This window comes from Neomonachus schauinslandi, chromosome 4, assembly GCF_002201575.2.
Source record: "Neomonachus schauinslandi chromosome 4, ASM220157v2, whole genome shotgun sequence".
NCBI lineage: Eukaryota > Metazoa > Chordata > Mammalia > Carnivora > Phocidae > Neomonachus > Neomonachus schauinslandi.
In genome coordinates, this window is record NC_058406.1 from 172,345,815 (window position 1) to 172,370,091 (window position 24,277).

General features: G+C 42.5%; 2 protein-coding genes across 3 annotated transcripts in view; both read left to right on the top strand.

The window, feature by feature from the left end:
• The first annotated feature begins 4,139 nt into the window (after positions 1-4,139).
• Positions 4,140-6,443, top strand: ZNF572 (zinc finger protein 572). The gene is made up of 2 exons (XM_021688610.1): positions 4,140-4,218; positions 4,879-6,443. Exons 1-2 carry the CDS (start codon positions 4,140-4,142, stop codon positions 6,384-6,386), a joined length of 1,587 nt encoding a protein of 528 aa, XP_021544285.1. The 3' UTR covers positions 6,387-6,443.
• An 11,170-nt stretch (positions 6,444-17,613) lies between these two features.
• The window catches only part of SQLE (squalene epoxidase), a 24,187-nt gene continuing 17,523 nt past the window's right edge, over positions 17,614-24,277 (top strand). For both annotated transcript variants that reach the window (XM_021688792.2, XM_021688793.1), the window contains exons 1-2: positions 17,614-18,698; positions 21,689-21,938. In XM_021688792.2, coding sequence (XP_021544467.1) covers positions 18,408-18,698; positions 21,689-21,938 — 541 coding nt within the window. In that variant the 5' untranslated portion in view covers positions 17,614-18,407. The remainder of the gene's footprint in view (positions 18,699-21,688; positions 21,939-24,277) is intronic.

Consider the following 24,277-nt stretch of genomic DNA (forward strand, 5'->3'; position numbering starts at 1 on the left):
GAAGTGATGTATGAGCTGAAATCTAAAGGATGAACAGGCTTTGACTAGGTGAAGAAAGGTGACAGATTCAAATTTATCTATGGAAGAGATCACTCTGGACTCATTGAGGAGATTGGATGAGAAGGGGCAATGATGGTCATCTGTAGGATTGTTAGTGTGCTCCTGAAATCCTTCAGGTGAGGGTGATAGTTGTCTGAATTTACGGTGGTGCAGGTGGTTGGGAGAAGTATCTGGATTTGAGAATTCTGTGTGAAGTACACAGCAGATGAGGCTTATGGATTGTATACGGGAGGTGAGGGAAAAGGGAGGTGACAAAAAGGACTTCTGGGCCTCTGCAGAACTGAATGGATGGTTGGGAGAGAATATTGGAAGAGGAACAGGTTTATTTTGTGTTTGTATGTCTATATGGGAGAAGAAAGTGAGAAACAGATTTTCACTTTTGACATTTTGGTTTTGAGGTGTTACTGAGATCTCTAAGATGAGACGTCAAGTAGACCATTGGTGATAAGAGTGAAGAGCTCAGAAATGTAGCCTGGGCTGGAGATATAAAATTTGTGAGTCGTCTGCACAGGTGGTATTTTAAAATGTGGAAGTGAATGAGGTTGCCCAGACAGAGGACATTTCAGGATAAGAGAGAGGTCCTGGGGTGGCATTAAGGAATGTCAACATTTAGAGAAGACTGGGCTTGCAAAGGAGACTATCAGGACTGCTAAAGATATCAGAGGACAATGAGGATAATGTGGTGTCTAAAAGAGTGTTTCTATCATCAGCTTATACAAGATACACCAATATCTTGGGGCGCTTGGGTGGCTCAGTTGGTTGACCTGTGAACTCTTGATTTTGGCTGAGGTCATGATCTCAGGCTCCTGGGAATGAGCCCCAAGTTGGGCTCCATACTCAGCGGGGAGTCTGCTTCTCTTCTTCCTCTGCCCCTTTACCCCTTGTTCATGCGCACTCACTCTCTCAAATAAATAAAATAAATCTTTAAAAAATTATACTGATGTCTTATGTTCATGTTGTTTTCTGAAAGTCCTCATTTATTTTAATGATAATCTAGGACTAAAGATAACTAAAGATTAACAAGGCTCTGTTAAAATGAAAGTGTTTCTAGAAGAGGAATTCTCGGCAGTCTCAAAACTCCTGAAAGAGGCCTTAGGACTGAAAAATACCAACACAGAGGTCAATGGTGATCTTAGTGATTTACTGCTTTTGCTGCAGAAGAAACGAGTTAAAACGTCAGCGGGACGCCATAAAATGGAAACACTGTGAGAGGGAAGAAGAAAGAAAGAAAGAAAGAAAGAAGAAAGAAAGAAAGCAAGAAAGCAAGCAAGCAAGCAAGCAAGCCAAAGAACTATTTTGGGATGGAAGTGGTAGAATTGAGAAGTTAGTTGTTAGTGTAAGGATTCCAAGAAGGTGGGAAGGAAAGTGAGTACCAGTAAAGGGCTCCTTTTAAACGCGGACCAATCCTCCGTTGTAACAGGAGGGAAGAGAGAGACATAAGTAGATTTGTAGGCTTGATACGGGGGAGACGAAGGGATTGCCTTCCATTTTCTCTGTAATGAAAGACCAGAGTTTCAGTGCTTCTCTGGGTCTTATTAATAACGGCGCCTTGTTAACGAATTGTTTTGTGCGTGGGTGGATGCCTCAGCTGTTCAACTGTTTCGCAGATAGCTAAATATACATCCCTGTTCACAGCGGTGGCAACGGAAACAACAGGAGCTTAGTAAATGCTCGGTTCATTTTTTTTGTACTGATGATGATAAAGCCGAGGATGCCCTGATGGCAAGGGAAAGTATTCGCTCCAGTCGGGCCCCTATTATAAGGCGCCTGACAAGTGTGACGAGTGAGAATCAAGTGGACAGACCACAAACAGCGCGAGGGAAGGAAATCCACCAGCACGCCCCTTCTGGTCCGGGACCCTAAGGGTTAAGACCAACGAGACCTGGCCATCCCTGCTTCCTAGAGAGGCTCCGGCAAAGCCTGCAGGGGGGCTTGGGTGACTTCCTGTTTCTGCCTTCCGGGCTGGAGAGTTTAGGACCTTGGGTTGGTGGGGTCAGAAGGAGCTAGGCTCCTTGCTCCGGGACGGCTGGGTCTGCTGGGGTGCTGGGCGCCTCGTGTGTGGCCCCCGGAACAGTGAGTTCCTTCTCGGGGGGAAGGGAGCCAAGGGCTACGGGCTGGAAGAGTGGCCACTGCACCACCCAGGTTGCAGTGTGCCCGGAGAGGGATCCCGCGGCTGCGAGGGGCCGAGGCCCAGGATCTCCCACCGCCCCGGCCATCGCGCTGCCCTCGCCTCCCTCGCCTGGCGGGTCCCTTAAAGGACTTGTCAGCTGGAGACGATCTGGCCTCCTGGAACTTCACCCCGCAGCGCACCCGGCCTCTGCCCCCTGCCAGCGGTTCTTAAAGCTAAGCTTCAGGCAGTGCCTTTTCTTTGGAAGACTTTCTAATCCAAAGCACGGCCCCATCCTAAGCACCTCTGCTCTAGGACAGCGAAAACAGCCCATCTCTGTGGAGTGACATCTAAGGGACAGCCTTGTAATACCATTTATGGCCTGAGTTTGCTACCGTTTTGCTGAGCCAGTGTTCCTGAAAGCCCCCTACTACCAAAATTAATAGTTTCTTAGCAGGGAAAGTGCTGCACGGGTCTCTGTTACCCGGACTTTTACTTCGTTTGTAAAGACTTTGATGGAAATAGATAACTCAGCAAAACATATTACTCCATATGAACAATTTCCTTTTTTACCCTTTTAGGTGTGTGGGTTCCCCCCGCCTCAAACGTTAGGGCTATTTGTAATTTAGACTAGTTTCACCTTTTCCTGTAACAAATCCCTAGTTGCTGAGGGTGCTTCGGGAATACCAGCTTCGTTTGGTATCCCGTCTATAGATATAAATCTTTTTTTTTTTTTAATCCAGCTAATATTTTCCAAAATAAAGGTCCTCTTTGAGATTCATTTGCAGTTTGGGGTTATGCCCAGCTCTGCCTCCTGTTCTGGTTTACTGTAATAGATAAGAGTGTGAAAGTCAGTATCCAAACAGGCTTGAGACTGAATTCTGCTCTACTGCTTTCTGGTTTTGTGACCTTGGGAAAGTTTCTTAGTGTCTTTTTTGTTCATCTATAATAACATGCTGGTAATTGTTTATAGATCTCCAAGGGCTATTGTGAAAATTAAATGAGAAATATTATGTGTAAAGTATTTAGCTCACTTCCTGGCACATAATAGGCAGTGATAAGGTGAAAATTACACATTTTTTATACTCCTCCAAAAACAAAGTTTTCCATGTGTGCCTTTGTACATCCTTATTTTAGGCTCTTGTTTTTCCTGAATAATGTTCTTTATATCCTGAAATGGTTTGCAAATCCATATATACCTGCCTTCCAGTGATAGATCAGTCCCTTAAAGTAGGTCAGGAATCATAGTTGACTCCAGAAGATAAAGTTTAGGCTAAAAGGAATATTGTGATTATGATAGATTGAGAAAGTAAGAGGCAAGGAAGAGTTCCCTCATTAGCTTCCTTTTTATCTTTAGAGGTTATTGGCTATAATTATTCTAGCCCTGCTTCGTCCTATTTTTTTCTTTCTTTTTTTTTCCTGATTATATAAATTCTAACTTTATTTTGAGATTGAACTTCGAATGTTTCATCCTTCTGTCAAGCGCCAGCATATTCTTTCTGAACAGAGTGCTTTCTCTTTAGCTGCTTCTTATACCTGCATATCCATTTTTTGAAGTCTTGTTATTGTTGCCTTTTCCAAAAAAACCTTCATGTTTTCAATTAAAAGTGTTTTTAAACTCTGAGTGGACAATGAGTATTAGTATTCATTCTGTTTTTGAAGCTTGATCCTCAGACTTTAATATGAAGATTTAATTTTTTTATTGGCATTTCCTTAGAAAAAGTAAATTGGGTTAACCTTAATTCAAAACACTTGCATCTGAGATAAGTTTTTTTTTTTTTCCAAACATACTTCTAAAGACCATATTTCTTTTTTTCAGTCTGGTGCGCAGAACATTCTGTGCCTATGGTTATGGTTGTTATGTTGCAATGGTTGGGAAGGAAGGAAAAATAATACATGTTAGCTGGTGCCTGCAAGCATAACCTGTTTCCTTCCACAGGATTTCTGATCCCTACCCTGGCTGTGACCACTGATGGAGCAAGAGCAAAAACTGTTGGTCTCAGATTCTAGTGTCTTCAAGGAGAGGGAGAGTTTGAAAAGCCCTTTTACAGGTGAGGGATCAAGAAGATGATCTGGATCGATTGGAAACTCAATGTAAGATGTGCCATGGAGTGCTGTAGACTGTGTAGAAAGAACAGGGCGTTTGAATGGGACAAACTTTAATTTGATTCCTGCTCTGTTGCTTTGTTGCTTACAAGCTATGTTAACTTTTACAACCTCAGTTTTCTCATCTTTAGGAAAAATGAGTATCTGTCTCATATTTCTTAAGATTAATGAGATACCATATGCCAAGCTATTGTTCTTTATAAATAGTAGGTATCATTGTTATTTCTGTATTTTCTCAGATTTTAACTAAAGTATCATCAAGTTTTCACCTTAGAATGTGTCTTATTCAGGTTCTCCCCTACTCAGATCCCCTTTTTTCTTTTAAGTCTTCTAGAATAAAGTTTAATGAAGTTTTTAGATCAATAAACCCCCCTTGGTAATTGCTGACAGCTATTCAAATTCCTCATTAGTGTTGTTACTGTGCACAAAAAAATTCGCCTGCTTCTCATGAACACTTAGAGTAGAAAAACTAAAACCTGCTTTAAACACTTTAAAAGAATTATGAGGTTTTACTTTCTTATTATTTCCCTTCCCCTGCAATTCAGAATTTCCTTCCCCTGGTAGAGATTAGGGCATATGTTTAGAATATTTGTTTATTCTTACAGGAGATGAAAGTAAGAATAATTTGGAAACTGCTCAACACAATAATTCCAAGGCAGAGAAAGAGAGAGCCTCAAAATGGTCTAAAAGAGATGGCCCCCAAAAATGTAAGCCTGAGGGTACAAAAGAAATTCCATTGACATGGTCCCAAGGAGATGAGATCTGGTGTAATGATTCCTGTGAGAATGATGGCAAGTCAGAGAATCAGGGAAATTCTACAGGAAAAGATGAAAAACCCAATCACTGGAGTTGGGACCCAGGGGAGCACTGCAGTGTCTCTGTCCGGCAGAATTCGATCTTCAGAGACAAACCCTACAAATGTTCTGAATGTTGGAAAAGCTTCAATAACAGTTCTCATTTGCGTATTCACCAGAGGACCCACTCAGGAGAAAAACCTTATAAATGCTCTGAGTGTGGGAAATGCTTCAGTAATAGCTCTCATCTGATTCAACATCTGAGAACACACACAGGAGAGAAGCCCTACCAGTGTGGTGAATGTGGGAAAAGCTTCAGCAATACCTCCCATCTCATTATCCATGAGAGGACTCACACGGGAGAGAAACCCTATAAATGTCCTGAGTGTGGGAAGAGCTTTAGTAGCAGCTCCCACCTGATTCAGCACCACAGATCACATACCGGTGAAAAACCATATGAATGTCCTGTTTGTGGGAAATGCTTCAGCCACAGTTATGTCCTAATAGAACATCAGAGGATTCACACCGGAGAAAAACCTTATAAGTGCCCTGACTGTGGAAAGAGTTTTAGTCAGAGTTCTAGCCTGATTCGCCACCAGCGGACCCACACAGGTGAGAAGCCCTACAAATGTCTCGAGTGTGGAAAAAGCTTTGGTTGTAATTCGACCCTAATAAAGCATCAGAGAATTCATACAGGAGAGAAACCCTATCAGTGTACAGAATGTGGGAAGAGTTTCAGTCGAAGTTCAAACCTGATTACGCACCGGAAAACCCACACAGGAGAAAAGCCCTATGAAAGTTCCGAATATGAGGAAAGCTTGAGTCAGAACTGCAGTGTGATAGAAGAATGCAGACTCCAGCCAGGGGAGAAACCATACAAATGTTGTGAATGCGGAAAGCGTTTTGGTCTCAGCTCCCATCTCATTAGACATCAGAGAACACATACAGGAGAAAAACCTTACCGGTGTTCGGAGTGTTGGAAAACTTTCAGCCAGAGTTCCACCCTGGTGATTCACCAAAGGACGCACACAGGAGAGAGACCTTATAAGTGTCCTGACTGCGGCGAGTGCTTTAGTCAGAGCTTTAATCTTATCAGGCACCGGCGGACTCATATGGGAGAAAAACCTTTCAAATGCACAGACTGTGAGAAATGCTTCAGCAGAAGTGCCTATCTCAATCAGCATCGGAAAATTCACACAGAAAAGTCTTTCGAGTCTCCCGAAGTTGAAGATTTTCCTCATGGGTGGACTTGGAAAAACTGTCCAGCGGAAATGGCCCTCATCTCTTCTTTTTCGGTCCCAAATCCATCTTCTTCTTGAGTCCCAAAGCCTGTTTATTTATTTATTTATTTATTTATTTATTTATTTTCCTTTTCTTACTGGGACATTACAACGAAAGTGTTGCTACAAAGTTTTTTGGTGTGTTTGCCATAATGTCTGGAAAAAGTCAACCTCCCAGGTTAGAGGATGGGAAGGCCCCAATCCCCAGCTCATTACATCTGCCCAGTGAGAGAGGCTGCCAATGATGGAGAAGAAATGTTTTTTTGATTAAGGTAAGATTGGAATAGCTTCAAAGGCAAACATAAAGAGAAATCTTGGGAATAAGGACATCTGAGAGCTTGAAGCTGAGCTAGCCATTGAATTTCCCTATTTCCTCTTGCCTGATTGGGTGGCAATAATTCATTACTGGCCCCAGGGATTTATCCAGAGAAAGATTCTTTTTGAATAAATAATGTGATTTCCTGGCTGTTTTGGTGGCTCCTAAGAAAGAAAAGACTCACTTTTTGAAATGCATTTTTATTTGCCGAAAATTAACTTTTGTAGTGTTTAGAACTATATTGTCTAATACAATAGCCACTAGCCCCTTGTAGCTATTTAAGTAAATTTATATTGAGATGAAATGAAATTTAAAAATAGTCTTTTCCCCTCGATTTTCTCATTACACAACTGCTGGTCAGATCAGATGCGGGGTTCTTGTTCTTCTTCTAATGATTAAACCCCTGAGTCTGAGCCAATGTGCAGGGACGGTTTGCCATTGGAGACCAAGACTCCTTAGTTCCAGTCTTGACAGTTTTCTTTTGCCCTCCTGACTTACAGGGTGTGTGGATCCTCCCTGTTTGTCTGTCCAATGGGAATGATGCTTTGTAAAGTATTAAGTTATTTCCTGTGCTCCTAGCCCCTATTTTTTCCTGCCAGTGCAAGGAGTAGATGTGTAGGAAGGTCAAGACTCCTGAATTGCTCAGGATTTCTTGTCTCATTTTTGGATTCGAAATATATTTTATGAAGACCATGTAGAGATACAAATTAGGAATGTGGAGCCAGAAAGGGCCAATTAGACCTGCTGCAAAGGGCTGTAGCTGGTAGATCACTGAATTGCATGGGGAATATTTCTTCTTTCATGATCATACTATGCCTGATACTGGTTAGGCAATTAAGCTGTTTCGTATTGTTATAGGATTCAAAATTTAACCAAAAGTTAACAAAAGACTTACGAAGCATTTGGGGTGATTTACTGCTTTTAAAAAAGGGGAGAACATAATTGGGTATCATTGGCTTTTATGTGACCCTCACCTAAGCATCTTTTTACCTTTGTATGTTAGGTAGGATTGTGCAAATTGTCTTCGACTGTAATATCTGGGAACAAGTGTTGGCAGTATTTTTTACCACAGACAACTAAGAGTTTGATTAATGTTTGATAATTAAATTTGGGCATTTGCTATCAAGGCCGAAATTCAGTTGCAAGGCAGGAGCTGTTGGGTGGTGCACCATCGTCAATCACATTGTATGTCGCAGGTAACCACTCTAAACCTGCTTCCTCATCTGTGAAGCCGAGAGACTGCCTGCCTCATGGGGTTTCTGTAAGGATTAAATAAATGTTTGCAAAGCAGCTAGCAGCTAATGCTTAAAATATAACAAGGTCTAAATACATGGTAATGGGTTATTATTGATTGAAATAAATTGAAAACTGACCTCCCCACATTTGTAGAAGAAGCAGTGCAACCCCAACTTCTCCTACATGTGAATTCTTTATGACCAACCTCGGGAACCCTGAGGAATAAGGTTTTGTAAAAGCACAAGACTATATATCGTGTTTCAAGTTTGCAGAACTTTTGAAAACCCTTTTGATTCGGCTTATTGAATTTTTTTGTTCTTGAAACAAAGGGGTTCAGTTTAAGTCCGGAAAGAACAAAACCGCAAGTTCAATTTCAGCTAATTCCCATCTGAAGAGATTAACAGCAGGTACAGTTTATGTCCTATCAGCATCACCTACTCTGTTTTATGACTGCCCACGATTACATAAAACCTGTTTCACAAACCTCGATGTCTATAGAATCATAGATGATCACATTTTAGATGGGCTAAGATGGGCTCCATGAGTAAAACAATTTAGCAAGAATCATTGTCTCTTTAGACTGAAAACTAGGAAAACAGAAGAGATGTGTCACTTACGAGGAGAACATAATAGTAAATCTAATCATATTTGATGCTTTTGCCTCAATTTCATTAATCGGCAAGTAGGTATTTTTTATTTAGCTCCCCAAGAAGTAAATATTCTGTATTCTTTATTTTTCTTGCCAGCACAAAGAATATATAAAGCATTCCTTTTTTTTTTTTAAATTTTTTTATTTGACAGAGAGAGACACAGCGAGAGAGGGAATACAAGCAGGGGGAGTGGGAGAGGGAGAAGCAGGCTCCCCGCAGAGCGGGGAGCCTGATGCAGGACCCTGGGATCATGACCTGAGCCAAAGGCAGACGCTTAACGACTGAGCCACCCAGGCGCCCCCCTTTTTTTTTTTTTTTTTTACTTGCCACACATAATATGATTGGTGATGGTGCACCACCCCAACAGTTCCTGCCTTGCAACTGAATTTCGGCCTTTGTTTATTTGAGAGAGAGAGAGAGAAAGGGAGAGGGAGCATGAGCTGGGGGAGGGGCAGAGGGAGAAGCAGACTCCCCGCTGAGCAGGGAGCCCGATGCGGAGCTCGATCCCAGGCCCCTGGGATCATGACGTGCGCCGAAGGCAGCTGCTTAACCAACTGAGCCACCGAGGTGCCCCAATAAAGCATTCTTATTTCAGTGATTTGTTTCATAGTTTCATTTTAACTAAAGGGAAGACGACTACTCATTTTTTCCTACTCAAAGAAGGGGCTTATATTTTTTTCCCTACAGTGGAATGAGGAAATCCATGTTAATGCTTATACTCACAAATGTGGTGGGGAATTCACTCCCTAGCTGCCGTATAGTCTACCAGAAAGTGTGCAAACAGTAAGTCTCTTATCATAGTACCCGAGGTGAAGGTTTGCTCCCATCATTCCGGGTCATCCAAGTTGGATCTCCAAATGAGCCTTCTCCTTAGTGCTGTACAAACTTCCTCATTGAGGGTGAGAGGTAGTGGAATATGGTTTGTGACTTCTGCCTCTCATACATTAATCCAGTGTGTTCATCTTGGCCAGTCTCACTTTCTGAAATCATGGTAGTGACAAAACCGTCATTGCTTCTTGATTCTGTATTTAAGTTTATGTAATTCCTTTCAAGCAGTGTAGTCATTCATTCAACAGAAATTTACCTGATGCCTAATATGTGGTTAGCAGAAGTTCAAATGACCTTGGGAGGGGCAAATGTAAGGATAACTAGTAGGAAAATGTTCAGCTTTTCGGAAGACTTCTCCTTGCCAACTCTTGAGCTATATAACTTACACTGAACCCTCCATCTTCAAATCTAATAATTTGATAATCCAAGGAGCTGGAAATAACTATATATTAAAATGGGTTAGGTTTGCTCTGTGAAAACACAAGCTTGGTGAAGTTTACACAGTGCTTTGCACATAGTGGTGCTCAGTAGTGACTGAGTGGGTGTCATATGCTTATATATTTTATGCTAATGCCCAAGAGTATGCTTTTCCAGAATATGCCTTCCTGTTAGACTGTCAACTCCTTGAGTGCAGAGAATGGATTTCATTTTTGTAATTCTAATGCCTGACACAAAGCCTGGCATGTGAAGTGTTTATTGGTTTTGGATGAAGGGCATTTGCCAATGGTGAAGTTTACTGGAATAAGCTCTCCAGTCTCAGCGTCCCCCCAGGTGCCTTTAACACCATTATCATCCAGTCCATAGAGGCTGGGCTAGCTTGGAAGTCAAAGTGACTTCCTCTAGGAGGCTGGGTCTATCCTCACACTGACCTCTAGAGGACCCTTAAATGTCCCAATTGTTCAGAATCCTCTGGAGGTAAGACCTTGGGCTTTTGGTTCAGACTGTCCAGGATAGGTTCAAAATATGTTTCAAATTCATGTTTCAATCACTTTGTACTCTGTACTTACCTTATAAGATTTGGTTAGCAGTGAATGAGGTGAGGTGTCTGGCATATTATAGGTGTTAAGAAAATAGTATTTTCCTTCCCTGTCCGCCCTCATCTGCTCATAATTTTGCCAAGGATAGACTCTATGCAGAGAAATGTTTAATCATTTCTTGGATTGATTATTTCTAAGTTTCTAAAATAAAGACATTAATAACCTTTAGCTCATAGGTTTGTTGTGAGGATCAGTGAGAGAATACATGTAATGTGCTTAGCATTGCTAGTACCTAGTAATCACTCAGTGTTAGCTGATAGACCATTATAAAATGCCTCTCGACAACCATGGGTCTTTGGATCATCTTTGAAGGTAGCCCCAGAGACTTGGGTGTCCCCTGGGCCACTAAAATGGTGCAATCCTGTAGTTATTGTTTTCCCCATGAACATGAAGGGGTATGACTAGGAGGAGGTAGCAAGCTGAGTGTGTAGGCTAATAATGTAGCACATCATTATTATTTTATGGCAGATGTTTAGGCAACTGCTGCCTTTTCTGTTTAAAAGGGACCTTTCCTTTAATTCCCCATCTCTTTTATTTCATTTTTGTTCTCTTTTACCTCTCTTTGGCCCTAACCTTTTCTGCCTTGTCCATCCATATTCTAACCCAAACTTAGGCTTTTTCTACCCTTTATTTTGTCCCCTTTTCTTCCCTTTCCCTCCTTCCCCTCCCAGTGAAGTAGGAATGAAGTCAAGGCTTAGGATGGTCCAAACACTTGGTTATAAAGGTCCAGATGGAAACATGATGCTTGGGAGGACTTCAAGGGCATGTTGCCACTTATAAGCAGAGGTAGCTTATAAGGTAGTGCTAAGACAGCGAGGTTTGTGATCTAACATTGCATGACTGGTAAAATCAGTAGATGTTCTAGGACTAGACACAGTGAGGGATGAAGTGGATGTTTTGGTTGAAAAAGGATCATGATTAATTTTGAGCCATGTTACATCATATGGATAAATAGTCAGATTAAAGAAACTACTAGTTGATTAGACTGGATGAACACAGGTGAAAGATTTTCCCCCTTAAAATAATAGCTTACTTTCTAAACATTAATACTTATTGCTAATTGTAAAATATACAGAGAAGTATAAAGTAGGAAATATGTAAAAGTATGAAGACCAAAATAAAAATGGCCTGTGATCATTTTTTCCAGAGATAACTCACGACGAAAGTTCTGGGATCTTTCCCAATAGCCCTTTTTCTAAGTGTATATCTGAATAAATATTTTTAAAAATTGGATTATACAGAGTGTTTGTGTATGTCTGTATAGAGTATTGTGCCTTGATTTTTTTTCTCTAATCTTATGTCATTGCCAGTTTACTTGTTTTAAATGATTATGAGGTTTTTAATGGCTTCATAATAATATACCGAATGATGTACCATAACAACTCAGTTGTTCTGATGGTAGATGTTAATATTGTTTTTAGTTGTTTGCTATTAAAAAGAATGCTATTGTCAACAAGGCTTTTTGGTGGTTTGTGTTCTGTTTTGATATTGTGGTTGTGATCGATCAATTGTTTTTTGTTGGTACACATATTTTAGTGTACATCTCTGTTTCCTTAGAATGAATTCCTAGCAGTGAGATTATTGAGTCAGAGGACATAAAACTTTTTAAAGGCCTGTTACTTAATCTCTTTCCAGAACTGTTTATCAATTTAAATTACCCCAGTGAAAACATCTTTTGGAGGGGTTGGGGGAGGTAAACATGTAATTTGGAGTCAATACATCTAAATGATGGAAACCTCTTTTAAGGCAGCTTGTTCATTCCCCCTCCTTTTTTTTTTTAAAGATTTTATTTATTTATTTGAGACAGAGAGAATGAGAGACAGCATGAGAGGGAGGAGGGTCAGAGGGAAAAGCAGACTCCCTGCCGAGCAGGGAGCCCAATGCGGGACTCGATCCCAGATGCGGGACTCGATCCCGGGACTCCAGGATCATGACCTGAGCCGAAGGCAGTCGCTTAACCAACTGAGCCACCCAGGCGCCCCGCCCCCCCCTTTTTTAACCCCTCTTTCCCTCTCTTGGGTTAGGATCAGGGGAGAGTCATCTTAAGGAGCTCCAGGCACAATTCCAGTAGATGGCACTAGAAGCTGCTCTAAGATCCAGGAAGTGATCATGATGCCCAAAGCCTGGAAGTAAGTACTAAGGAAAAATGGTTGGGGAAGGGCTGGCTACTTAGTTCAATACCTCCTGTCACCTGATTCAGAGAACGAAGTGCACCCCAAATCTGGGAGACGGAGGTAAATTCAGGTTTGGCGAGTGGATGAGTATCTTTTTGTTTGTAAAACTGATGTTGTGGAAAAAGCACATTGGAAGCTTATGAAGATACCAAGTGACACTTCTCAGAAGACTAGAATCCTCATCTTTCCCATCCTACTGCCATCAACAATTCAGTGGAAAACTTGCATTGTCAGCTATAGGGATCGATGTTTTACTACGGGGAAAACAACCACACTGTGGGAGGGGGGAAAAGAGATGTAAGGTGTGGTCATTGCCATTACCAGAGGTTATTAATTCTTCCAACCTCAGCTTAAACGTAACTCCTCTGGGAGGCCTTCCTTGACCCCTTGGTTCGTTTAGATCTTCTTAGCCTCCAGTGCAACATGTCCTTAATTACCTGTATGCTGCTGTCTTCTCCATTAAACTCTGAACCCCTAAGTGACAGGTACTGTGTCTGCTCTGTTCAGTGCTTTACTCCCAACACCAAGCACAGAGCCTGACACAGAGTAGACACCTGATACACATTTATTTCATTGAACTGCATTGGTGTCTATACTCTGGCTTTATGAGCAGTATCCAAGAAGAAAAAGAAAATGAAAACCCAGTTCCAAATTCCAACTAGAATTTGTAAAAGATTACATAAGCACTGAAGGGGTGCAGAACAATTAAATGACTGGCATTAAAAGTCTATGGACTGGTGGAATGGTGAGCAAGTAACTCTTGAGGGTTTTGATCTAAAGTGTTACAAACAAAAACATTAATGAAAGAGGAAGTGCTCAGTTTGTACCAAAAAAAGAAAAAAAGGTGTAAAATGAACAAAGGAAAGTTGACAATTATAAATCGGTGACAGCTATGGCCAAGCGGTGGAGTTATAAAAAGAGATGATTAATCTGGATCTGAAAGAATGGATAATTGAAGAAAGGAGGGCACGGCTTTTCCTTGAATCGAGAATAGTACTTGAAAAGGCACAAGTCCAGTCCTGACATGCCAAATTAGGCCAACAGGGAGAGTAGAGGCGTCACTGGAAGATCAAATGTGCTCTTTGTTTGTTTTAAGGTAACTAGATCTTTGTATGGGGAGGAAAAAAATGCGTTCTAGTCAAACAATCCCAGATTCCTGAACCAGATTTTCTTTTTCTTTCTTTCTTTTTTTTAAAAGATTTATTTCAGAGAGAGAGCGTGAGCACTAGCAGGAGGGGCAGAGGGAGAGAGAATCCCAAGCCGACTCCATGTTGAGCGCAGAGCCCAATGCAGGGCTCCGTCTCACAACCATGAGTTCAGGACCAGAGCAGAAACCAAGAGTCAGAGGCTTAAAACAGCGCCACCTGAGCACCCCCTGACCCAGATTTTCTGGGCTTGGATTCAGGCTCTGCTACTTACCAGCTGTGTGATCACTTTTCTGTACATCAGTTTCCTTATCTGTAGAATGGGGTTAAAAACACTACCTTCCTCATAGTGTGATTGTGAGGACAAGATGAGCTAATGTATGAAAAACATTTAGAATGCTGACTATACTGTAAGTATTCGCTCTTGTCATGATTACAAAGTATTTTTTCAAAACAAATCTAAGGGATGCCTGGGTGGCTCAGTCGGTTAAGCGTCTGCCTTCAGCTCAGGTCATGATCCTGGGGTCCTGGGATCAAGCCCCTGCAACCCATTGGGCTCCCTGCTCAGTGGGGGGCCTGCTTCTCCCTCTCCCTCTGCCCCTCCCCCACTTGTATTCTCTCTTGCTCACTCTACTCTTGCTCTCAAATAAATAATCTTTTTAAAGAAACAAATCTGACATGGCACTTTACTAAAAATGATACACTGTGATGAAGTAGAGTTTTGTCAAACAATGGAAGGCTGATTCACTATTATCAAATCTGTTAGTGTAAGATTTCACTACACTAAATTCACTACATGAATAGAATAAATTTATATATTATATTAACAAAATAATACATATATCAAATATATATTAACACATTAAATTATGTTATATTAAATGTATTTTAAATACATTAAATTTCTATATATCCATATATGCTTTAAAAGATTTTATTTTAAAAAATTTAATTGAGAAATTATAAGCAACTATAAGCATCCTAGTCAAGATTGAAACATTAGAAATAATCCTACTAAAATCAGGAATAAGCATGGAAACCTGATATCCCCAGCACTCTTCGGTATTGTGCTTCAGTTCCTCATCAACACAACAAAATGAAAAAAAGAATCAAGAGGCATAAATTTTAGAAAGTGAGCCAATCCTAGGCCGACCTGTGCTCAAATCTACTCCTGAAATACCTCATGCTTTGCTCTGAATCACAGGTGCGCTAATCCCCGCAGGCTGTGTTTCCCAAACTTTCTTTTCAACTGGTGTCCAGCCAACAGTTGAGAGAACACTAGTCAGAGATTGGGCCCCCCAGGGAAGACACAGTACTTACTTCTCCCACTTCCTCTTGGCCTCCTACAGCTTCTCTGGTGGCAGCTATGTCTGCAGCATGCTTCCTGCTCCCCCCAGACAGGTCCACCATGCTTCCCGTTTCTTTGGAGTTACCCTGGTCTCTGAGGTCTCAACACTGCCTGGGCCTGATTACAAAGTATTTTTCATGGACTTACTCTATAGTTTGTTACCTTCTGCCAGTAAGTGGCTGATTTTGTGTCGTATTTCATTGCCTTTGCTTCAGGCCTGAGTGACAAGATTTTTGTTTTTGAAGAGTAGAGCCATGCCAAGATTCAAACATATTTTAGTGATGGTTACCTACTTAAGAAAAAAATCCTCTGATGCTAATTTCAGGTACAGGGTAATCAAGTAACATCCTGGTGATACTGTATTCTCATCTGTAAGAGTCAGCTGCTCAAGCCTTCCATCATTTTAGCAATATAGGAACCAACAAGCAGTTTATTGAGGAATTTATATTTAGGAAAACTATTTCCCACACATTAAATTGAATTTGAATCCTTTTAAACTTGATGTATATTTCAAACAGCCAAATTTGTTGATACCAGTGAGGACTGTTGTCAGGGAAAGAAAGTTTTGATTTTATAATGGAGGAATGTTAAAGCAGTAATTGATAATTAAGAGAGTATTGAGGACAAGATTTGGAGACCAGGAGCTTAACTCAGTTTGATCAGGTATCAGCTCTGATCTGGCCAAGCCACTTCACCTTTTTAAGTTTCATTTTTGTTATTTGAGGGTTAAACGATGCCTGTGAAAGTATTTTGACACAATTATTTTTATTAGCAGATAAGACATATATTTGGGGTGAAAAATGACAGATGCCATCCTTTTTTTTTTTTTTTTTTAAGATTTTACTTAGTTTTTTGAGAGAGAGCACCATCAGGGGGAGGGGAAAAGGGAGAGGGAGCTGAGCTGGGAGCCCAACATGGGGCTCCATCCCAGGACCCTGAGATCATGACCTGAGCCCAAGGCAGATGCTTAGCCCACTGACCCACTAAGCGACAGATGCTTAACCCACTAAGCATAAGCCACTAGGCAGATGCTTAATATATTATTAAAGCCACCCCTGATGCCATACTTTCTTAGACTCAGCAAAGTGTTACAGGATTGTAAGGATTCGGTTTCGTGAAGATACTGCTCTCTCTCCCTAGAGGTTGACCGACTTTTGACTTGTCCACGGTCACAAAGCTGGTTAGTGACAGCCAGAGCCTAGGTATCCACTTTCTAGTCAGTTGGTCTTCCATTATTATTCATCATTCATTCCTTCACTAAATACATTTTTAGGGAGAGTGTGCTGGGTGCTGCAGGTGACTCTGATTTATCATACAGAGCTCCTTCCCTCAAGAAACAGGGACTAGTGGGATAAGACTCAGCCATACGTGTAGAGCCAGAGATTGGGTCAATAAAGTACGAACCAATTTATGGAACAGGTGACAACGCAGCTGTGCTCCAAGCGGCAGAAAGGATTGTTGCTTACACTGCAGGGTTTAGTGTAGGCAGTCCAGGGTTAAGCAACAGGGTGAGCTAAGACACTGGTCTCAGTCCTCAGTGAATTCGAGGGAGGTCTCACCATTTCCTAACAAGGGCCACTTCTCACCTTGCAACTCTTGCACACGTTTTTGTTTCCCCTAGAATGCCTGTCCTGGACACAGTTCAGGTAACCTCCCCGGAGGTCTTGCCTGACTCCCTCCAGGCCGAGGCGGGGAGGGAGGGAAGGGCTGCCTCCGGTTTCACGGTTTCCAGTTCGGTTTCACGGTTTCCAGTTCGCTCACTCAGGGAGCTTTCGACACACCTCTACTTTACTTCTTCGCCCGCGGACCGCCCCCTTCTGCTTGATCCCGAGCGAATAGGGTTACGAACATGAGTGTATCTTTAGGCTGAGCACAGCGACAAGTGCGTGGCGCCCGACAATTCTGGATGAAGGGGACACCCCCGCCTACCCTCTCCTTCCTTCTTCGGGTACAAGTCGGCCTAATTCGTTCTTCCAGACGTTCGGCTTGCACGTGTCACGTTCCCCACGCACCGGCCTCCACTGCTCTCAACACACACTAGGCTCGGGGCCGAAAGGCTGTGTCTGATTCATCTCTAGGAACCCCCGGCCTCGTAGTAAGCGCTCGGTAAATGTTCACGGGATGATTGGCCCCGTTCCGACATTAGGCGGCGTGACTCCCGGCAGCGGTTTCCTCGGAACGAGCTCCACCTCTTCCCGGGTAGGACCCCCGCGGCCAGGGCTGCGGCGGGTAATCTGACCGCGGGACCCAGGGCACGACCCCCTCCGCGCCCTCCGCCCCTCGCAGGCAGCTAGCGCCTTCCCATCCGCCCAGCCGGCGGTAGGTCCCCACCCTGCGCCCCCACCCCACACCACGCAACATCGCCCTAGGGCCTCACCCGGCGACGCCGCGCGGGCCGCGGCGCCTGCGATTGGTCAAACGCGGCATAGCGCCATCTCGGCCTACCGCGCGGTGCGCGCCCTGATTGGCCGGCGGCGGCGGTGGGCGGGGCGGGCGCCCTGGGCGCGCAGGGCGGAGCGGGATCGCGCCCTTGCGCCCCACCTCGTGGTCCTCGCCGGGGCGGAGCCCTCGGCCGTCGGAGCGCACTGGGCGAGCGGCGAGCGTGGTGGTTACTCTGGTTACTGCCGAAGCGCCGGGTCGGGGAGGGCAGCGGCTTCCCGCGAGGAGGCCGTCAGGGGTCGCCGCCCTCTGAGGAAGCTCCCTGGAGACCGCCGTTCACCGGCTGGGAAACGGAGGCACGGACTGGAAGGTTCGGGGGCTGGTGACTCGGAGCTTTTGCGGAGCGGCCGCGCTTGTGTGCGCGGGGGCCGCAGTCTCGAGTCCGAGGCAGTCCCGGCGCGGGGCGGCATCTCTCCGCGCTCCCGTCCCGGCCAAGCCACGCCCAGACGTTTCTTTCATAGCCCCATCCGCTTCTGAAAGGACACCTGCTGCAGGTGAGCGAGGACAGTTTTACTGCACGGCGAGCCCACATCACTCTTAGGGACGCCACCAGCAGCAACCCAGGAGAAGCCCGTCCAGACGAAATAAGTGGGAGTGCTGGAAAGAGGAGAGTCTGGTCGGGAGCTGTTGGAGCCGGCGATTTTTTCATACTGCTTTCTAAGTCCGGACACCTTTCCCCTCTTTCCATACTTCTATACCAACTTGATAGGTTTTGTAGATTCCTCTGATTTGAATTGTAATCCTGTGGCGGTGTTTGCTGGAGTTTGGCCGGTTCCTCGTGCTCCTTTTGGTGACACATTTTGGGGAGAACCTCGAGTCACCAAAAGCCTACAGAGAAAAAGAGGATCTCAGCTTTGACCCGGGGACACCGGAGGAGCCTTTGTACCATGTGGACTTTCTTGGGCATTGCCACTTTCACGTATTTTTACAAGAAATGCGGAGACTTCGTCTTTTTTGCCAACAAGGAGCTGTTGCTGTGCGTGCTGGTGTTCCTGTCCCTGGGCCTGGTGCTCTCCTACCGCTGTCGCTACCGGAGCGGGGCCCTCCTGGGGCGCCAGCAGAGCGGCTCCCAGTTCGCGCTCTTCTCGGATATTCTGTCGGCCTTGCCTTTCATTGGCTTCTTCTGGGCCAAGTCGCCCTCGGGATCAGAAAATAAAGAGCAGCTTGGGTCTAGGAGGGTAGGTGGAATTTTAAGTGACCAAACGAGTGAGCATGTTCTTTTAAAATTAGAATTGGGATCACTCAAATGTAAATTTTCGTCTTCTCTACAGGCCAAAAGGCAGCAATTTAGATACTCTGGTATGATAAATTCTCATTTAATTGTTGTGTTGTTTGTTTGTTTGTTCGTTTGTTTAAGCTCTTGACTGTTCCTTGGCTACCTCCTTGCCACTGTGAGGAGTGATTGAAAAAATTTGTTTCCTTTAGTGTTGGTTGAGCCAATGCTATATGAAATCGATTTGATTATGAAAGGGGAAATGAAATGTTAGAATTTAATTTTGAAGGAGGACACAATCACTTTCTGCGATTGGGAAAAAAATGTTTTACTGAAATCCTTGGGTAAGGATTGCATTTGTACCTGAGGAGAAAGAGACCGGCTGCAGGTTAAGTCCAGTGCTTATAAATGACAGCTGGCTGGGGAAAGTAACAGAAAGAACAATTCAAAAGGCTGGTGGAGTAAAAATTAGTTCAGCATTTTAAAGTCTTGGGCAAAATCCCCTCCTCTCCTCATGTCCGTGGGGCCTTGAGTAAATCAGTGCAGTGATGTCCTGAATCACGTGGATAATTGAGTAAGGCCCACAGTTTAGTCGTGTTCCTAGTTCTGAGGCTAGTCTAGAGTCACCTGTGAAATTATGTCTGCAAAGACAGCAAGAGGAGGACAATGGTAGATGAGGGAGAAGAGGTCTGGCTTCAAAGCCAGAACATTTAGGGTCTCTTGGCCATGGGTGTTTGGACTTTTTCCCAGGAGCCGTGGAGCATTGTCAGCAAGGGGGTAACAATACTTGATTTTAACTTTTTAGAAAGCATTTCCAGTTGGTGGGAGGAGAGTGGATTGCAGGGGCACGAGAATGGGAGCAGGGCTCTCAGGTGAGAGGCTACAGTAGGAAGCCAAGAAGTTTACTCCTTGAGGGTTCTAGATCTACATTATTTTACTGTAGCCACAGTACAGATTAGCAAGGTTTATAGAAGGGAGGACTTGAGTTAGAATTTTTGTTCCACCACTTCTGGCTGTGAGACCTTTGGCAAGACCTTTGTTTCTGTAAGAATCAGTTACCTCTTCTATTAGATGGGGATGGCACCAGTCTTGCTGTTAGTTAAGGAATTAAATGATTGAATGTGGTCGGTAACCGACTAGTAAATAGTAGCTATTATTAGTTTAGAGGTAGTGTACATCTAATAACATCTAGTATACATGTTAGGAACCTTTTGACTAGTGCTTGGAGCAGCAGTAATGGTGGGTCTGGCTTGGAGCAGTAGGAAAGGAGGGAGAGGGAATCTTCATCTCAGTTTGAAATCTTTGGTGTTATCTGAGGTAACTTTTGCCAAGGACATTGAGCACTAGTGTAGATGCCTGGAATGCAATTACATCATGTGATGTTGAGACATTTTTGGGAAGAGAAAATTGGATTGCCAGCAATCAATGATTGGTTCCATTTTGTGAATGCTTCAGGCTTTCTGCTTATTCCTAAACATCAGGGAGTTGGTAGACTCTTCCTTGAGTATTAAGTTCCCATCAGTGCTTTTACTGACCATTCTCTGGATGACTTAACTAACTCAAGTCCCCCTTTCAGGATTGGGTGTATAAATATGTGTGTGTGTGTGTGTGTGTTTAACAGGGAAAACTTAGGAAGAAAAACTAATAAAAAGTGGCTAAGATGGCAAAGAGGTCTTTTATCTTGCTTTCGGAAGAGTAATTTAAATATAGTCAGTTATTCTGGACATTAAGAGATACTTATGGGAAGAAGAGACTCTTCTCTTGGTAAAGGACAAAAAAGTAATTTCTCTAAGAGAAATTATAAAAAATGGAATGGACAAGGCCCCAGGCCCTGTAGAGTTGAAGGAAGACTGGGTGCATATTAAAATAACAGAGAATCAAAGTTCTAAAAGATTTTAGGTTTTATTTCCTTCCTTTTTGCTTGAGGTCTTTTATTAAAATCCCTTCAAAATGGCATTTGGGCTTGTCTTGATCATTATGGCCGGAGAACTCAAAGAAGATTGTTCCTTACAATTCTGTATCTGAAATGTATTTATATTTGTCAATCCACATACCAAGGAAAAAAAATACTATTTTAACCCTGAATTATTCATATTAAAAAACCCAACAGGCACTTTTATTCTCAGTGGGCATAAATCTCTCAAAACAGGTCTTTTTCATCATCTTATGAATAAAGTTTTTATCGTCAGCCTAACTAGTGATACGTTTGATGTTTATTCCTAAATGGACCAACTGTTTGGCTAGGCTCTCTTAGAGTGTCAAGATGGGGCAAATTAAATATGTTCTTATATGTTAAGGACTTAAATGTGAACGGATCGAATCCCAAGGGATAGGATGAGTTATTTTGTCCTTTCAGAATTTTCTTGAGTTAAATAATTCTCAATTAGTAGATTAATAGCCAGGATTTGACAGTCTTTTTGTTACATGAAAGGGATTTTTTAGGGTAAGATAGATTTTTCAGATGAAAATCCAGAAGGAGAAAATAAAAATAAATAGTGGAAACATGTAAAAGGTGCTGAATAGTTTGCAACATGAAGTCGAAATAGAAGCTGTATGGGATCTGCATCTGGTAGATGCTTAGAATGTATTTGGGAATTGAGTAATTAATGATAGAATTTTCCCTATAATAAGTCTTTGGAGCCCCTTGTAAACATTATTTATATTTAGCCTCATGTGTATTTCTAAATATGTCTGTATAATAGCATTTTCTAAATATATGTGGAAAATGGAATATATGTTTAATTTTATTAGGATATTACTATACATTTTTATTTAACTGAATATTTTGATATCCTTGGTTTTTATATGTGATCTGGATTTAAAAACATAGCAGTGCATTTGGTTTGATAATGTTTGTGATGTAGGTTTTGCCCAAGATGGGAAAGTCCAGAGTATATAGTAGTAGGATAGCAAATGTGGACATATAATTAACTCTTTTTTTTTTTTTTTAAACAGCACAAAAAAGGAACCAGTGTTTCAGAAACAACCTTAATAGGAGCAGCTGCCTCTTCAGTATCTTTTCAAAATGATCCAGAAGTTATCATTGTGGGATCTGGTGTAGTTGGCTCTGCTTTGGCGGCCATGCTTTCCAGAGATGGAAGAAAGGTGACAGTAATTGAGAGAGATTTAAAAGAGCCCGACAGGATAGTTGGAGAATTTCTGCAACCGGGTGGTTATCATGTCCTTAAAGACCTTGGTCTTGAAGGTAGGTAGGTTCATATTAATTTTTAGGAGTTATGTGGTAGAAGCAAGCACTCTTCGCTTTAGACTATCCTATAACTGGTAAAAAGATATTAGTTACTATTTACCAACAAATCTGCATGAAAATGAGAGCAAAGAAGAAAATGAGCATTTAGTGTATGAGGAGATATAGTAAAGTGGCTAAAAACCAGAAACGGTCAAAATTAAAGATTGGAAAACTAGAATGAAGGCATGAAATTTAGTGAAAGGTGAAGGGAACTTTCACTGGGGAAGTACTTGTTATGTGCCTCTTATAGAATCTTTTATTTAAGTATCATCTGTTAAACGAATGATTTTTAAACACAGACTACTCATTTCGGCGATACTTATTCACTGTCTACTCTGGGTGAGGTGTTGGACTTGGTACCAAGGATGTACTGGTGAACAAGACAGATTCACTGGCTCCTCTCAGAGTACAAAATATGCCTGGGTTCTGGATTGAGGAAGAGCTTGCTTGGCTCATGTGGTAGGCAGGATGGTGTAGGAATTATGAGCGTTGATCCTGGAACTAGATTGCCTGGGGTTGAATTAACAGCTCAGGCACTTAAAAAGCTGTATGACCTTGGCTAAGTTATTCAACCTATTATGTACTAGTTCTTTCATCTGTAAAATGGGCATTTTATGTGAGTCCTTGCCTCAGAGGTTATTATGAGGATGAAACGAATTCATATACACAAAGCATTCAGAACAGTGTCTGGTATATGGTCGGTGCTATGTAAGTGTTTGCTCTTTTATTCAAGGAGCCGAAAAGGAGAGCAGTGTAGCTAGGAAGACTGGGTGATGCGGAAGGGAGAATGGCTTGCGATTAAGGCTGGAGAGAGAGGCGGCAGCTACATCATGAAGGGTTCTGCAGTCGGTGGCACAGGAGTATGGTGTGATCTGCTTTATGCCTGTGTAAAGTGGCTTCAGACCTTTGACATCTGCTCACAATAACAAACACATTTTACATCCTGATCCAGCACATACATACATATATTTGACTGAAATTTGTTTCATTTTACTTTTTAAATACTTGTCATGATTCTATCCAAGTACACGATTCACAAGTTGAATTTCATTTCATAATTTACCATTGAGTCACACCCTGCCATTAGTAGAATGCTGTTTTAAAAGAATATGTGGATAAAATGTGGTGAATAAACTGTTAAGATTGTGGCAGTGGGGTAGCAAGAGTCAGTGCAAAGAGTCTAGTGGGAACTCATTGCTAAGTGCAAATGACAGATGATGGTGGTTTGGGCTAGCATGGTAGCAGAGGATATAAAGAGAAGTGGACAGATTGATGTTAAAATTAAGAGACAGAAATGCCATGATTTACTATAGGATTACTGTGAGATATGAGGGAGAAGGAGGTATTAAAAATGAGTCCTAGGTTTTGGTTTGGACAGTTTAGTTTATGCAAGAGTAAGGAGAGCCTCTAAAGTATTTTAGGGGGCGCTTAGGTGGCTCAGTCGTTAAGCGTCTGCCTTCGGCTCAGGTCATGATCCCAGGGTCCTGGGATGGAGCCCCGCGTCGGGCTCCCTGCTCCACGGGAAGCCTCCTTCTCCCTCTCCCTCTCCCCCTGCTTGTGCGCTCTCTCTCACTGTGTCTCTGTCACATAAATAAATAAAATTTAAAAAAAAAAAAAGTATTTTAGCCAGTCCACATACCATGAATACCTTTAATATAAAAAATTAAGAGTCCTTCTTAACATTTATTATGTTAAGATGTTGGTATCATTTGCTGATAAGGAGACCTAGAGAGGAACAGCCATTGGGGGTAATTTGCGGGACATGTTGAGATATCCAAGTGGAGAAGTTAAGTTGAATATATGAATCTCGAGTGCAGAGGAATGGTTTGGGCTGGCTGGAGTTAGAAATTTCAGAGGTGTCAGCATATTTATAGTATTTAAAAGCCACAACAGTGATTGAGAGCATGTAGGGAGAAAAGTGAAGACAGAATAAACCAAGTCATGGGAAACTGATATTTAAAGATCAGGCAGATCAAAAGGAACGAGATCTTGCCATTTGCAACGACGTGGATGGAACTGGAGGGTATTATGTTGAGTGAAATAAGTCAATCAGAGAAAGACAAGTATCATATGATCTCACTGATATGAGGAATTCTTAATCTCAGGAAACAAACTGAGGGTTGCTGGAGTGGGGGGTGGGGTGGGAAGGATGGGGTGACTGGGTGATGGACACTGGGGAGGGTATGTGCTCTGGTAAGCGCTGTGAATTTTGCAAGACTGTTGAATCTCAGATCTGTACCTCTGAAACAAATAACGCAATATATGTTAAGAAAAAAAAAAAAAAAAAAGAAGAAGAA